This window comes from Aphidius gifuensis, linkage group LG1, assembly GCF_014905175.1.
Source record: "Aphidius gifuensis isolate YNYX2018 linkage group LG1, ASM1490517v1, whole genome shotgun sequence".
Taxonomy (NCBI): Eukaryota; Metazoa; Arthropoda; class Insecta; order Hymenoptera; family Braconidae; genus Aphidius; species Aphidius gifuensis.
Genome location: NC_057788.1, coordinates 1,091,996 through 1,104,729, shown reverse-complemented (window position 1 = coordinate 1,104,729; position 12,734 = coordinate 1,091,996). Strand labels below are relative to the sequence as shown.

General features: G+C 23.8%; 1 protein-coding gene across 3 annotated transcripts in view; it reads right to left on the bottom strand.

The window, feature by feature from the left end:
* Nucleotides 1-4,117: 4,117 nt before the first annotated feature.
* Nucleotides 4,118-12,734, bottom strand: part of LOC122860746 (zinc finger protein ush) — a 72,884-nt gene continuing 64,267 nt past the window's right edge. For 2 of the 3 annotated variants that reach the window (XM_044164692.1, XM_044164690.1), the window contains 4 exons: nt 7,687-7,988; nt 5,424-7,619; nt 5,100-5,333; nt 4,118-5,033 (listed from right to left, as the gene is read on the bottom strand). In XM_044164692.1, the coding sequence (XP_044020627.1) occupies nt 4,506-5,033; nt 5,100-5,333; nt 5,424-7,619; nt 7,687-7,988 (3,260 nt within the window). In that variant the 3' untranslated portion in view covers nt 4,118-4,505. Of the gene's footprint in view, nt 5,034-5,099; nt 5,334-5,423; nt 7,620-7,686; nt 7,989-8,079; nt 8,306-12,734 lie in introns of those variants that run through there. The other variant, XM_044164691.1, reaches the window with a different exon arrangement.

The window sequence follows — 12,734 nt, the reverse complement described above, 5'->3', positions numbered from 1 at the left end:
TGCACCAGCCTCAATTATTTCTAGGAAACCACTTTTAATTATTGAAAGATACTTGATTTTTTTTAAACAATAAAAACTCTTTTTATTTAAATTTTTCAATTTTAAATATTTATATTCAAGACGTGATATGTTTAAGCTATCATTACGACAATAATTTTCATGACAAATATTTATTTCATCATGGTGCTTTATTATTAAATTATCCAAAGCTTTATTGCTTGAAAATACTTTACAAATTGGAATACTTGTTGATAAATCAATTTCGTTAATTGATATTTCAATTGTTTTTAGAAATTTTAAATTATTAAATACAGGTGATTTGATTTTAATTGGCTTAGTATTTAATTCAAGAACTTCAAGATTTTTCAATCCAGCAAATGATTCATCATAAAGTGTAAAATTGTTTGCGCTTGATGTGATTATCAATGTTTTTATGTTTAAATAATTAAACGTATGATTTTCAATAATTGATATGTCATTGTCAATGATTTCCAGTGTTTTTGGCTGCCAATAATTGCTTGTTAAATAATCTGTAACAAGGCTGAGTGATTTTGTTGATTTTTTGCAAATTTTAAAATAATAAAATTCACTGTCATAGCATGAATATGATTTTTCATTGATCGATAATTCATCTAGTTGTTTATCAGCATTATTTATTGCTTTATCAATTGGTGTAGGAGTCATGTAAATTATTGTTGAATTATAATCGAAACCCCAATATAAATAATTTGAAGTTGACATTTTATTGTTGAGCAAAATAATTGTATCAATATGAGAATTATTGAATGATCCATCAGCAATAAAGACAATTTGATTTTGTGTTAAATCAATAATACTACATTTTATATTTTTGAATATATCATTTGTTATTATTTCCAATGAATTATAGCTTAAATTTAATAATATTAATTTATTATCTTCAATTGTAAATGCTTCACTGTTTATTTTATTTATTGAATTATTATTTAAATTAATATTATCCAAACTTTTTATGTTAAATACATTTGATGGTATGTGAGTTAATTTTTTATTTGACTCTAATGACACTGTTTTTAGTTTTTTTAAATCATCAAATGCATCAGACTCAATTATCATTAAATTACTATCGATAATTTTAAGTTGTCGAAGATTTTTTAGACATTTAAATGATTCACTTTTTAGTGTTTTAATATGACCACCAGTATATTGAAGTTTTAATATGTTTAAATAATTATTTCCTCGTTTTATATCACAAATATCTGCGTTGTAATTATTTAGTAATTCCAGATTATTTAAATTTGAATGTTTTTTTAAAATATCATCAAGATGTGATGCTGTTTCATTGGCTATTTGTGCTTTTAAATATTTTAAATTATTTAGACCATCAAAAGTATTTGCGTCTAGAAACACTGTGGCTGAATTAATTTCTAAATTTTCTAAATTTTTTAAATTTATAAATGCTAGATGTTCAATGTATAAATTTACACTTGACAAATCAAGTTCTAGTGTTTTAATTGATGATGGTAAAATATTATCAAATGCATTATTTTGAATGATATTTACTTGTTCATTTGTTATTTCAAGTTTGCTTGAATAATATTTTATAATTGAATTATTAACATCAAAATTTGTCAAATTTTCTGTTTTACAAAATTTATTATTTACATTAACACTTGTGTGACAATAATTTGTTTTTGAAAATACGAAATATGAATTTATTAATAATATGAATTTGATAATTAAAATTGATTTATTTAATTTTAAACTGTTCATTTTTTAGTATTGCTATGAACATTTAAAAGTGTAAAGTTTTTTAGTTATCACTTCTTTTTATATAAAGAAGACTGTGATGTTATGATCATCAACCTTCATAATTTTATTATCATTTGTATATGATAAGAAATATTTGGTATTAGGCTTTATGATTTTTTTGGCATTGTAATAAAAACATTAAATAAATAATACAAATTTTAGAAGCCTTATTAAATATTTGCTTGATCTCATTATTTTTTTTTCGCTTGATTTTATTGTCTTCAATAAGCATACAGTAATAAAGAATAAAAAACAATTGTTTTTTTAACCTCATTATTAAATGCTTGTTTAATAATTTTGTAATTAAATGATCATTTTTTCAAGTATAAAACGAGCTTTGAATTCACCTGAAAAATTAATAATACATTGGGTAATTGAAAATTAATAAATAATATTTTATTTTGTTTATAAAAAATTATTTATTTTAACTTGATGCTTGATTGTTGAATTATTTAAAAATTTAACATTGAAAAAAAAAATACTTGACACAAGAAAAACCGACAAAAAATAACATGTATTTGAAATTAAATTATAAAATTTCTAGGATAACAATATTAAGGTGTTGTCTAAATACTAAAAATATTATTTCATGAAATTTTAGCTTAGAAATGTTTTTTTTTAACATAGGATCAATAGTCGAAATTATGGAATTTTCTCAATTGATTCCCGAAAAATATAAAAATTGAAAAAAAAAATAAAAATAGTTGAAATTTATTTATAGATAATATATGTTTAAGCTTTGTCTAAATACTAGATGCAAAAATTTATGAAATTTATGCTTAAAAGTATTTTTTTTTTGACGTACAATCAACTGTCGAAAATCGAAATTATGGATTATCTTCTTGGGATTGGAATTTCTTAGTAATTGTAATAAATTAAAACTAATAAGTATAAAATAATTAAAAGACAAATTTTTTAAAGAATTTCATTCAATTTTATTTTGTATTGCTGATATATTTATTACATATTTTTATAGATATATATATATTTTGTGTTTGCGTATATATGTAAAATTCATCTATTAAAATAATAACAATTAAATTATCCACATTGGAAATTTAAAAAAAAAAAAAAATTGAATATTTATTACAAATTAAAAAAACAATAATTAATTTTTTTTCCATCAAGACATTTTTTTTTTTTAAATTAAAAAATGAATTTATGAAAAATCACAATTTTAAATTAACGAAATATTATTAGTTATAAATAGGCCTTCCTGTGACACAATTAATATCAAATTATTTAGAAAAAAAAAATATTTCAAATTCATCACGAAATTATCAAAATTCATAATATAAAATACAAAAAAAAAAAAAAAAAAAATTAAAATTTGTTTAAAATCAGATCTCTGTTAAAAAACGAAATAAAAAAAAATTTCGAAATATTTTTTCTAACTTTTTTTTCAATTTAAAATTATCAATGCGTTTAAAAGTTTTTTTTTTATATTTTTGAAATATTTATAATTCTTCTTTATTTATTAATCAAAATTTTTTTTTATTATTAAAAATCATAAGATATGAGTACGTTTGCGTATACATGTAACACTTGTCTTAATTTTAATTTTTACATTTTTGCGCTCGCACTTGCTAACTCTCTCTCTCTCTCATTTATTTTAATATCATTTTTTCATATTTTTTTTCATTCTTTAATTAAATATTATTTAACATAGTAATTAATCAATAATTTATAATTTTTTTTTGATTATAATTCTAGTCTGTGACAATAATATTACATCATGATTAATTAAAAAAATTATTATTTTGACAATCAAGATGTATAAATCACAGATTATTTAAAGTCATGTTTATTATTTTATTTATTTATCAGCTAATTTCAATCATCTTCAAATTATTTCGACAAATTTTTCATCTTAAATCGACGAAAATTGTCATCATTTATTGTTTTTTTTTTTATCGCGAGCGCAGTGATTTGATATTAGCGCTTTAATTATTAATCATCTTATTTATTAATTAATATAATAATTATTTTTTTTTGTTTTTTTTTAATATATTTTTTAAATTAATTAATTCAAATGTTATATTGCAGTGTAATTTAGCAGATTCACAAGCTGAGATTGGTATAATTCAGTATATTCTTATTGTCTAATAATTAATAATTAATAAAATAATATTAATTAATTTATAATAATATAATTGATTAATAGGTAATATGTTATGGTAATACTCTACTTTTTTTCTCTACTGTACAACATAATTACATTCATTTTTATTAATTATCTAAATTCCATTTTAAATTTGCATTTACCAACTTTTTTTCTTTTCATTTTTTCATTAATTCCAATTGAAACACATTTATCAATTTTTAATTAATTATCATGAGATTAATCAGAGTCATGAGATTGCACATCCATCATGTTTTTTTTTTATTTTTTTTTTTAAATTAACGCATTCAATGCATTATCATAAATTTATTTATTTATATACAAAATTATTATTGCCATTTAGAAAACAAAAAAAAAAAAAATTATATTTACAGTGTAAAAATAAACCTCATAAGTTCAACTTGATAAATAAAAAAAAAAAAAAAAAAATTTCCCGTCAACAAAAAAAAAAATGAATTTTTTCACAATATTATTGTTTTTCATTCAATTAAATTATTACGAAATTGTTATTAATTTTTTAAATAACAAAAATATATATATTTCAATTTATTTTTTTATATAAAAAAATTATAAATAAATAAATAATAATAATTTATAGTACGGAAGCCTCGGTTCTGCCACTTGTTGGACTTGTTGTATGGCTATTTGAATTATTATTATTATTATTGTTATTGTTGTTATTATTATTATTACTTGCTTCACCAGCATGACTTGAACAATAAAATTTTTTATGTGCAATAAATGTACTGAGAAAATTAAATGTTATATCACAAGAACGACAATGTCTTGGGCCTGGTTTTGTTAAATCAATTTTTTCTTCTAGTGGTGATAATGATGATGGTGATGGTGGTTGTTGTGGTGTTGGTGGTGGTGGTGGTGTGTCTTCACGTTCTTGTTTAATTTTACAAACATTTATTGTTGTTGAATTTGTTTGTTGTATTGGAGGTGGTGGCGGTGGAGGTGGAGGAAGAGGAGGAAGAGACTGTGGACTTTTTTGATTATCAATTTTTCCATTAATTTGTGGTAATTCAATAATATCATCAGATATTATTGGTGGTACTGGTTCAATTGTTGGCACTGTTGTATCATCTTCTAGTACACAATTAATATAACACTCTTCCTGTAATTATAGAATAAATATTTAATTATTTAATTATATTTTTTATTTATTTATCAATAAACATACCTGAAAATCAGCACCACGTTTTTCAAAATGCATTCTAATATGTGTTCTCATACCACGTAGTGTATTACCCTTGTAACTACATATTGCACATCTAAATGCTTTGACACCTTGATGTGCATCCATATGACGTTGTGCAGCACCAGCTGTTGGACTAACTGCACCACAAACTGGACATCGCCAACCACCTGTTGGACCAGTTGTACACGTGTGTGATGTACCAGTTTCAAATATTGCCTAATAATTAATAAAAATAAATTAAATTCAATTTAAATTTAAATTAAATATACAAGCAATTGAAACAAATCAAAAAAATATCAAACTTACTTTACACTTTGAACATCGTGAATGATGATCTTGTGTTTCAGTTCTTTTTGTACAATAAAATGCTTGATGTGCAACTAAATTATCCATTGCTGCAAATTTAATACCACATGCTGCACAAATAAGTTGTACAAGTGGTGGTGATGGTGTATCAGATGTTGGTGGACTTGTTGTATTTTCTCTAGCTTGACAATAATGTTTTTTATGTGCAATAAAATTTTCATGACGACAAAATACAATATTACATTCTTTACATCTTGATACACCTTGTTTAACAAGTACACCAGGTACATTTGTTGTTGTTGTTGTTGTTGTTGTTGTTTGTGATGATGATGGTGGTGGTAGTGATGGTGGTGGTAATTCACCAAGTCTTAATGCAAGTTCATTTGTTGATAATGAAGGTGTATTTGTTCCACTACCATTACCACTACCATTACCACTATTATTATTATTTCCAATAATTGTTTGATTTAATGATAAATTTCTTGTTCTTGGACTAGCACTACCACGACTTCTTGGACTACCTGGTGGTACTGGTGATACTCTATTTTCTTTTTCATCTGGATATATTATTGGTGATCTTCTCATACTCAAATCAAGTGGTGTTAATGAAGCCAATGATGATGGTGATGTTGATAATGGTATTACAGTTTGATTTAATGTTGATGATTTATTTGCAACTCTTAATACATGCGTTGATAATGTATCAATTGTTGTTGTTGTATTATTATTATTATTACTATTATTATTGCTATTGTTATTGTTGTTATTACAATTACCAGTTAAAGCTCTAGTCATTGGTTGTAATGAACCATTTGGTAATAAAAAACAAGCAGTATCAGGACTTGGTAATGATGGTGCTGCTAGTACACTTGCACCACGTAATAATGAACATGGTACAATTAATATTGGATTTGTTGGTAATGCAAGACATGGTTGTGGTGGTGGTGAATTACCAGGACTTGTATTTATTGGTGATTTTGATAATGCTTGTAATGATAATGATGTTGTTGTTGTAGTTGTTGTTATTGCACCTCCTCCGCCTGTTGTTGTTGTTGTTATATTATCTTTAACAACATGCCTTGTACTACAATAATGTATTTTATGTGCACGATATGTTTTTAATGAACTGAATTTAATATCACAATTACGACAATAACGTTCAGCTTCTTCACCAATTGATGATGTACCATTTGTTGGTCCATTATTATTTAATTGTGATGATGACGATGACGATGATGATGATGAAGATGTTGTTGTTGTCGTTGGTGATGTTGTTGCTGCTGTTGTTGTCATTGATACTGCTGTTGCTGCTGCTGTTGTTGGTGGTGACAATGACGATGTTGATGAATTAATTTGATTAGCTAATTGTTGCTGTTGATGTTGTGATGGTGTTGCTGGTGATGATGCATGCATTCTCATATGACGATTTAATGATACTTTTTTATCAGCACTATATGAACAATGTGGACATGCATATGCTTTTTTACTATCATATTTATTAATTTTATTATCATCATCATCATCATTTGTACTTTCATCATCATTTTTTGGTCTATGTGCACAATAAAATGTACGATGTGCTTCTAATGTACTTGCTGATGAAAAACGTATACCACATGGTGGACATTCAAGTGGCATGTGTCTTGTTTGTTCAATATTTATTGATTCTTTTCCATCAGATGGTATGACAAATAAACGTCCACTTGCTATTGCATTTTGTAAACAACTTGATAATGGTGGTGTTTTATTTGGTGATATAATATTATCTTGTTTTATTGTTAATGCAGCAACTGTTGCAGGTCTCAATGCTGGATCTGTTGCAAGACTAGTATTTAAACGTAAACGTGGTTGTGTTTGTATTGTTGATGTTGATGTTGCTATTGTTGTTGCTATTGTTGTTGTTGTCGTTGTCGTTGTTATATTATCATCATCAAGACGTAATTTTTTTGGTTCTGGTGTTGGATTATCAGAACGATGTGATTCATCTGAATCCCTACGTATATTACGTTTATTATTATTTATTAATAATTTTGAATCATCTTTTGATGATGATGAAGATGATGATTTTATTATTGTTGTTGGTGGTGGTGGTGGACTGTCATGATCACTTTCAAATCTTTCACCTCTATCTAGTCGTAATGATTTTGGACTTAGTTTTATATTTTGTCTTAGTTCTTTTGTTATTTGATACATAGCCTGTTTTTATAAAATTAATTTAATTATTATTTGAATATTTATTATTAATAATAATAATAGCTCTTACCTCATAATCTTCGGCTAAAGTATTGAGTTTTTTTCTCGTGTCTTCGGGTAAACCACTCAGTCTTAAACGAAAATCTTCGGGATTTGTTGAACCAAATAATCCTTGTTGTATTGTATTTAATCTTGGTAGTAGTAATGATGATGATGGTGGTTGGTGTTGTTGTTGTTGGTGGTGTTGTTGTTGTTGTGATTCTTCATCTGGATTAACAATTATTCCAGGACTTGATAAACCAGAACCACCACCATCTATACCACTACTCACCGAGGGTGCCTTTTCCGAATCACTCCACTCTTCATCTTCCCCTGTAACAAAAAATATAAAAATTATAAATATTTATTATTAATATTATATTATTAATCAATTATTATTATTATTGTTTATTTTTTTTTTTACATTTAATTTGATTTTTTGTCAAGTGTTTAGTTGACTCGCGCGAAATAACAACCATTATATTTTTTTAAATAAAAATAATTAAGAAATAATAAATTTGGGAAAAGATTATAATGATGATTCAATAAATACTTTAATTTAAATTGTGAAATATTTTTTTTTAGATATTTAGTATATACAGAGAGAGGTAGGAGTACGATGCGTTGACTTGAACGTCTACTTTCCTAATGCTGTGGCAAACTTTTAGTAAATGTTGGTGGGCTCTTGGGATCTTGGTGTCCCCTCTTTTATTCATCATCCTCATGTTTATATACATTTATACACATTTATTTCCCCTTCTCACAATATAATTCTTATCTTCTCAACACGTTCACAATCATTCCCCTCAAATTGCAAATATACTCACACGCATGAAACGAAAAAAAAAAATGTATTTTATAATTTTTTTCTATATAAGTTACATTAATTTATATAAAAAAAAAAAAAATTCATTCAATGAAATAACAATCAGGTAGTGAATTAATAATGGAAAAATAATATTAATTTAAATTATAATTTTATTTTCATGAAGAAAATTACAATCGAAATTTAAAAAATTTTCGAAATTATTTCGAAATATTTTCGAAATATTTTCTAGAAAAAAAAAAAAACAATATAAATTATTATTTAAATAAAATTATAATTTTATTAATTTATTATTAATCAAAACAATTTAAAAATTAACAAAAAATTTCATAAAAAAAAAAAATATTTATAATACTTGTTTTACATTTAAAATTACATCTAAAAAAATATAATTTTGAATAATTTAAATTATGATTTTATAATGAATAAATTGAAATAGAAAAAAAATAAAATAAATAAATCAGATGACTGATTGAATGTCGCTAAAGACAAGTCTGAGAATAACTTTAATTGCCTCCTTGGGGCATATACATATATATATTTTTTTTTCTGGTCTTTGGTCTTAATAAGATCCACGTTCTGATTGGATCCACTGCATCCTTTCTGTCTTTCCACTATCGCATTTTGATACTTTATTTATTTTTATTCATCTAAAAGTTTATCTTTTTTTGTTATTTTTCATTTTCTTCATTCGTCTCTTCAATCTTTATTTAATTTTCATTTTATTTTTAAACTTTTTAGTTATACAACAACAAGGTATATGCTTGTTTATTTCCTAGGCTATCCGTTTATTGAATCTCATGTGGCACCGTGTTTCACAATCCAACCAACAGCTCACTGTAAATAAGCAGTCATCGATGAATCTGGCAGGTAGTTTTGCTGCAAGCACACTCTTTCCCCTTTAAATTTATTTTTTTACACAATGTTAACCTTCGATAAATATATATTGATGTGTGTTTATAAGTGTGTCTGTCGAGGATTCTTAATTGCACATGCATGCAACTTGAAAGATCTTTCTCTTGAGAGGGTTGACTGAGTGAGAATAAAATTATTATCATTTAACTTTTTTTTTATTTTACTATTTATCATTGGTATGTATACATATGGTTATTTTTTACTGATATATATATAATACACAGCCCTTGAAAGCGAGGGCGCACAATATATTTTTTTTTTATCTCAAACTCGAGTACGAATAAAAAAAAAATTAAAAGAGAGAGCAGGGAAGCAACACGGTCGCCATTAACATATCCTTTTGATAAGTATTTCTTGGAACTGATACTGTCCCACCATCATTTTATCATTTTTTTATTTCTTCCTCATTCTTTTGACCATCCCCCTTTTTTTTAAAAAAATAAATTCAAATATTTAAATTTGATAAATTAGAAAATTCAATTTCATTTATAATAAATAAATAAATATAAACAAAAAAAATTTTTTTTTTTTAAATCTAATTATTCATTTAATTTATAAAATATAAATTTTTTTTCTTCTATTTACTTAAATTACATATTAAATACTAAAATTAAATATAAATATAAAATTTTTTTAATCAAAAAATTTAACTACATATGTAAATAGGATCCTGATCGTGACAGTGTATTGGTTGATGGTTAATCTGAATATATCAAAATGCAAAAAAAAAAATGTAACATTAAAAATAAAAAAAAAAATTAAATTTTTTTCTAACGTGGCTTGTTAACACATTCAATGTAAGTTAATTTAATTTTTTTTGATTGTCTCTATTCTATTCATGCATCGAGTGACCTATCCTTTTATCTTTTAGTTTTCTTATATAGTTTTATATATACATGAAGTCTCTCTTCATCAAGTTATACCTTGTGTTTTAACACGCGTTGAGATATGCTAATGTGCATATAGTCCCCATGATCGTGACACTGTTGTGGCTAAGTGAGAGCTCAAGCAGTTTAAATAAAGCTTGCTCTTATTTAATTTTATTTTAACTCTGTTGAATTCTTATTACTGTTGGGTGTGTGTGTTAGTTTGCAAAAAGGATCCTACTACTGTTTCATGATCGAAACAACAGTCAAAGAATTCTTCTTAAGAATTGCCATCTTCATCTACTACTTCTTATTCAACCTCGAGTTGTCTTTATGTATCTCATGCTCTAATCCTCAACGAGGATCCAAGATGACGATGTCTTCATTCAATCCTGAATTGGTATTGAACTTGAGTTATTTATATATACATGTAGCTCTCTCCTTTTTCTCTCCTCTCTCTCTCTGTTTTTCTTGTGGATTTTTTGTAATTTTTTTTTTGTCTTGTGGGTGAGTATTTGATTGGATGACTACTTTTTGTTCCATATATATATATGGACTTGTGATGAAGTTGTGATGATGTTGAGGCAGTCTAGAGGGAGTAAATGATAATAATATAAATAAAAAAAAAAATTAAATTGAAATAAGGACACTCATGAATAATGTCTCTTCGACGACGAGGCAAAGTATGGTAGTTACTTCTTGGAAGAATTGAAAATAAGCCGCAATGGTTGTATTTTTTTTTTTTTTTTTTTTTTTGGACTCTGCAATTGATGATTCGATCTGCAATACATATATATTTATTTCAAATATTATTCTTATTATTTTGTTTAAAGAAATTTTCGTTTTTTTTTTTTTTTTTCATTTGGATATTGAATTTTTAATTTAATTATTTATTTATTTAATATGAGTTTATTAATACTTTTCTTTTTTTTTTTTTAATAAAACATTTTATTTGTAAATCAAAGTTTTAATTTTTTTATTTATTTATATGTTATTATAGATTGTTATTTATAGAATTTTATTAATTGTAATTTTTTTTTTTTTTCATTTGAAAATTAAGATTTTTTATTTGTTTATTTAGTTAGTTATTAATTTTTTTTTAATAAAATTTTATAAATCGAACATTAAATTTTATAATTGTAAATTTTTTTTTTTTAATTTGTTTATTTATTTTTAGTATAAAAAGTAGAAATAATAATAATTTTTTTCAAAAAAAAATTTATCATTTTTTATAAATATTTTAAATTATTTTATTTAATTATTAATTTTATTTATAAATTTTTTAATTTGTTTATTCATACTTTAATTTATTTGATACAACTGTTATTTTTTTATTATCAATTTGTAATTCAAAAAAAAAAAAAACTTTCTATTTATCTTGATCGAAAAAATGTATATTATTTTTTAAATTTTTATTTCTAAGACATATCATTTGAAGACTGAGCTGTCATGAAAATAATTTTGAAAAAAAAAAAAAAATCTTTAAATTGGTTTCTTTTCAATCTTTTTAATGATATTCATGAGATTGATAAAAATACTAATTTAAAATGAACAAATAAAATCATAAATAAAATCATAAATAGAAATCAAAGTGAAAATTCCAAGATTATCTATTTTTTTTTATATTAATTGTTTTAAATTTTTAATTGAATATATGGCTATGAGTTTTATTGCTTAATCGTGAGCTTGAAAGTCATGCACATAATACAACAACATATTAAAATATCACACTTAAATATACAACATCCTTATAGTATTCATTTTAACGACTAAAAAATAAAAATTCACACCAATATATATTTATTTTTTTGTCGTATTGACATTCATGTTCATCCTCTCATTCTAAAATAAAATAATAGTAAAAAAAAAAACAGAGCAAAGGTATCGCACACGAACTTCCTTGAATGTATAAAATTAACCCTTTGTGACCTTGTCTCCCTCTTCATTATTAAAATATCAAAATTCATTTGAATAAATCCTCTGTTAAATTGCAATTTACATTTATCATTTATCATTTCAACGATGCACATTTGTATCTCTTGTCTTATTTCTCCTCAACAAGAAATTTATTTTTTTTTTCTTTTTTTATATTAACTTTTATTATCACACCTTTTTTAACACTATTTTTATCTTAGAAATACTTGATCATTATTATTTAAATAAAATCATGAAAATGAATTCTTAAATTTATCTAAAAAATTATTAATTTATAAATTTTAAAAATAAATCATTTTGAATAATAAATAAAAATTAATAATAAAGAAAATTAGATGAAAATTGAAAATTATAAAAATTGATATTGTCTTTTAACTTATAAAAATTAATTTTTAATTTTTAAATAAAAAAAAATTAAATACTTTGCAATGGAATTTATAAAAATGAAATTTAAAAATATAAGAGAAGTGTTATTTGTTTTTATTATTATTTTTGCAAATAGTTGATATAGATGATTGTATTTTTGTGAATCCATTG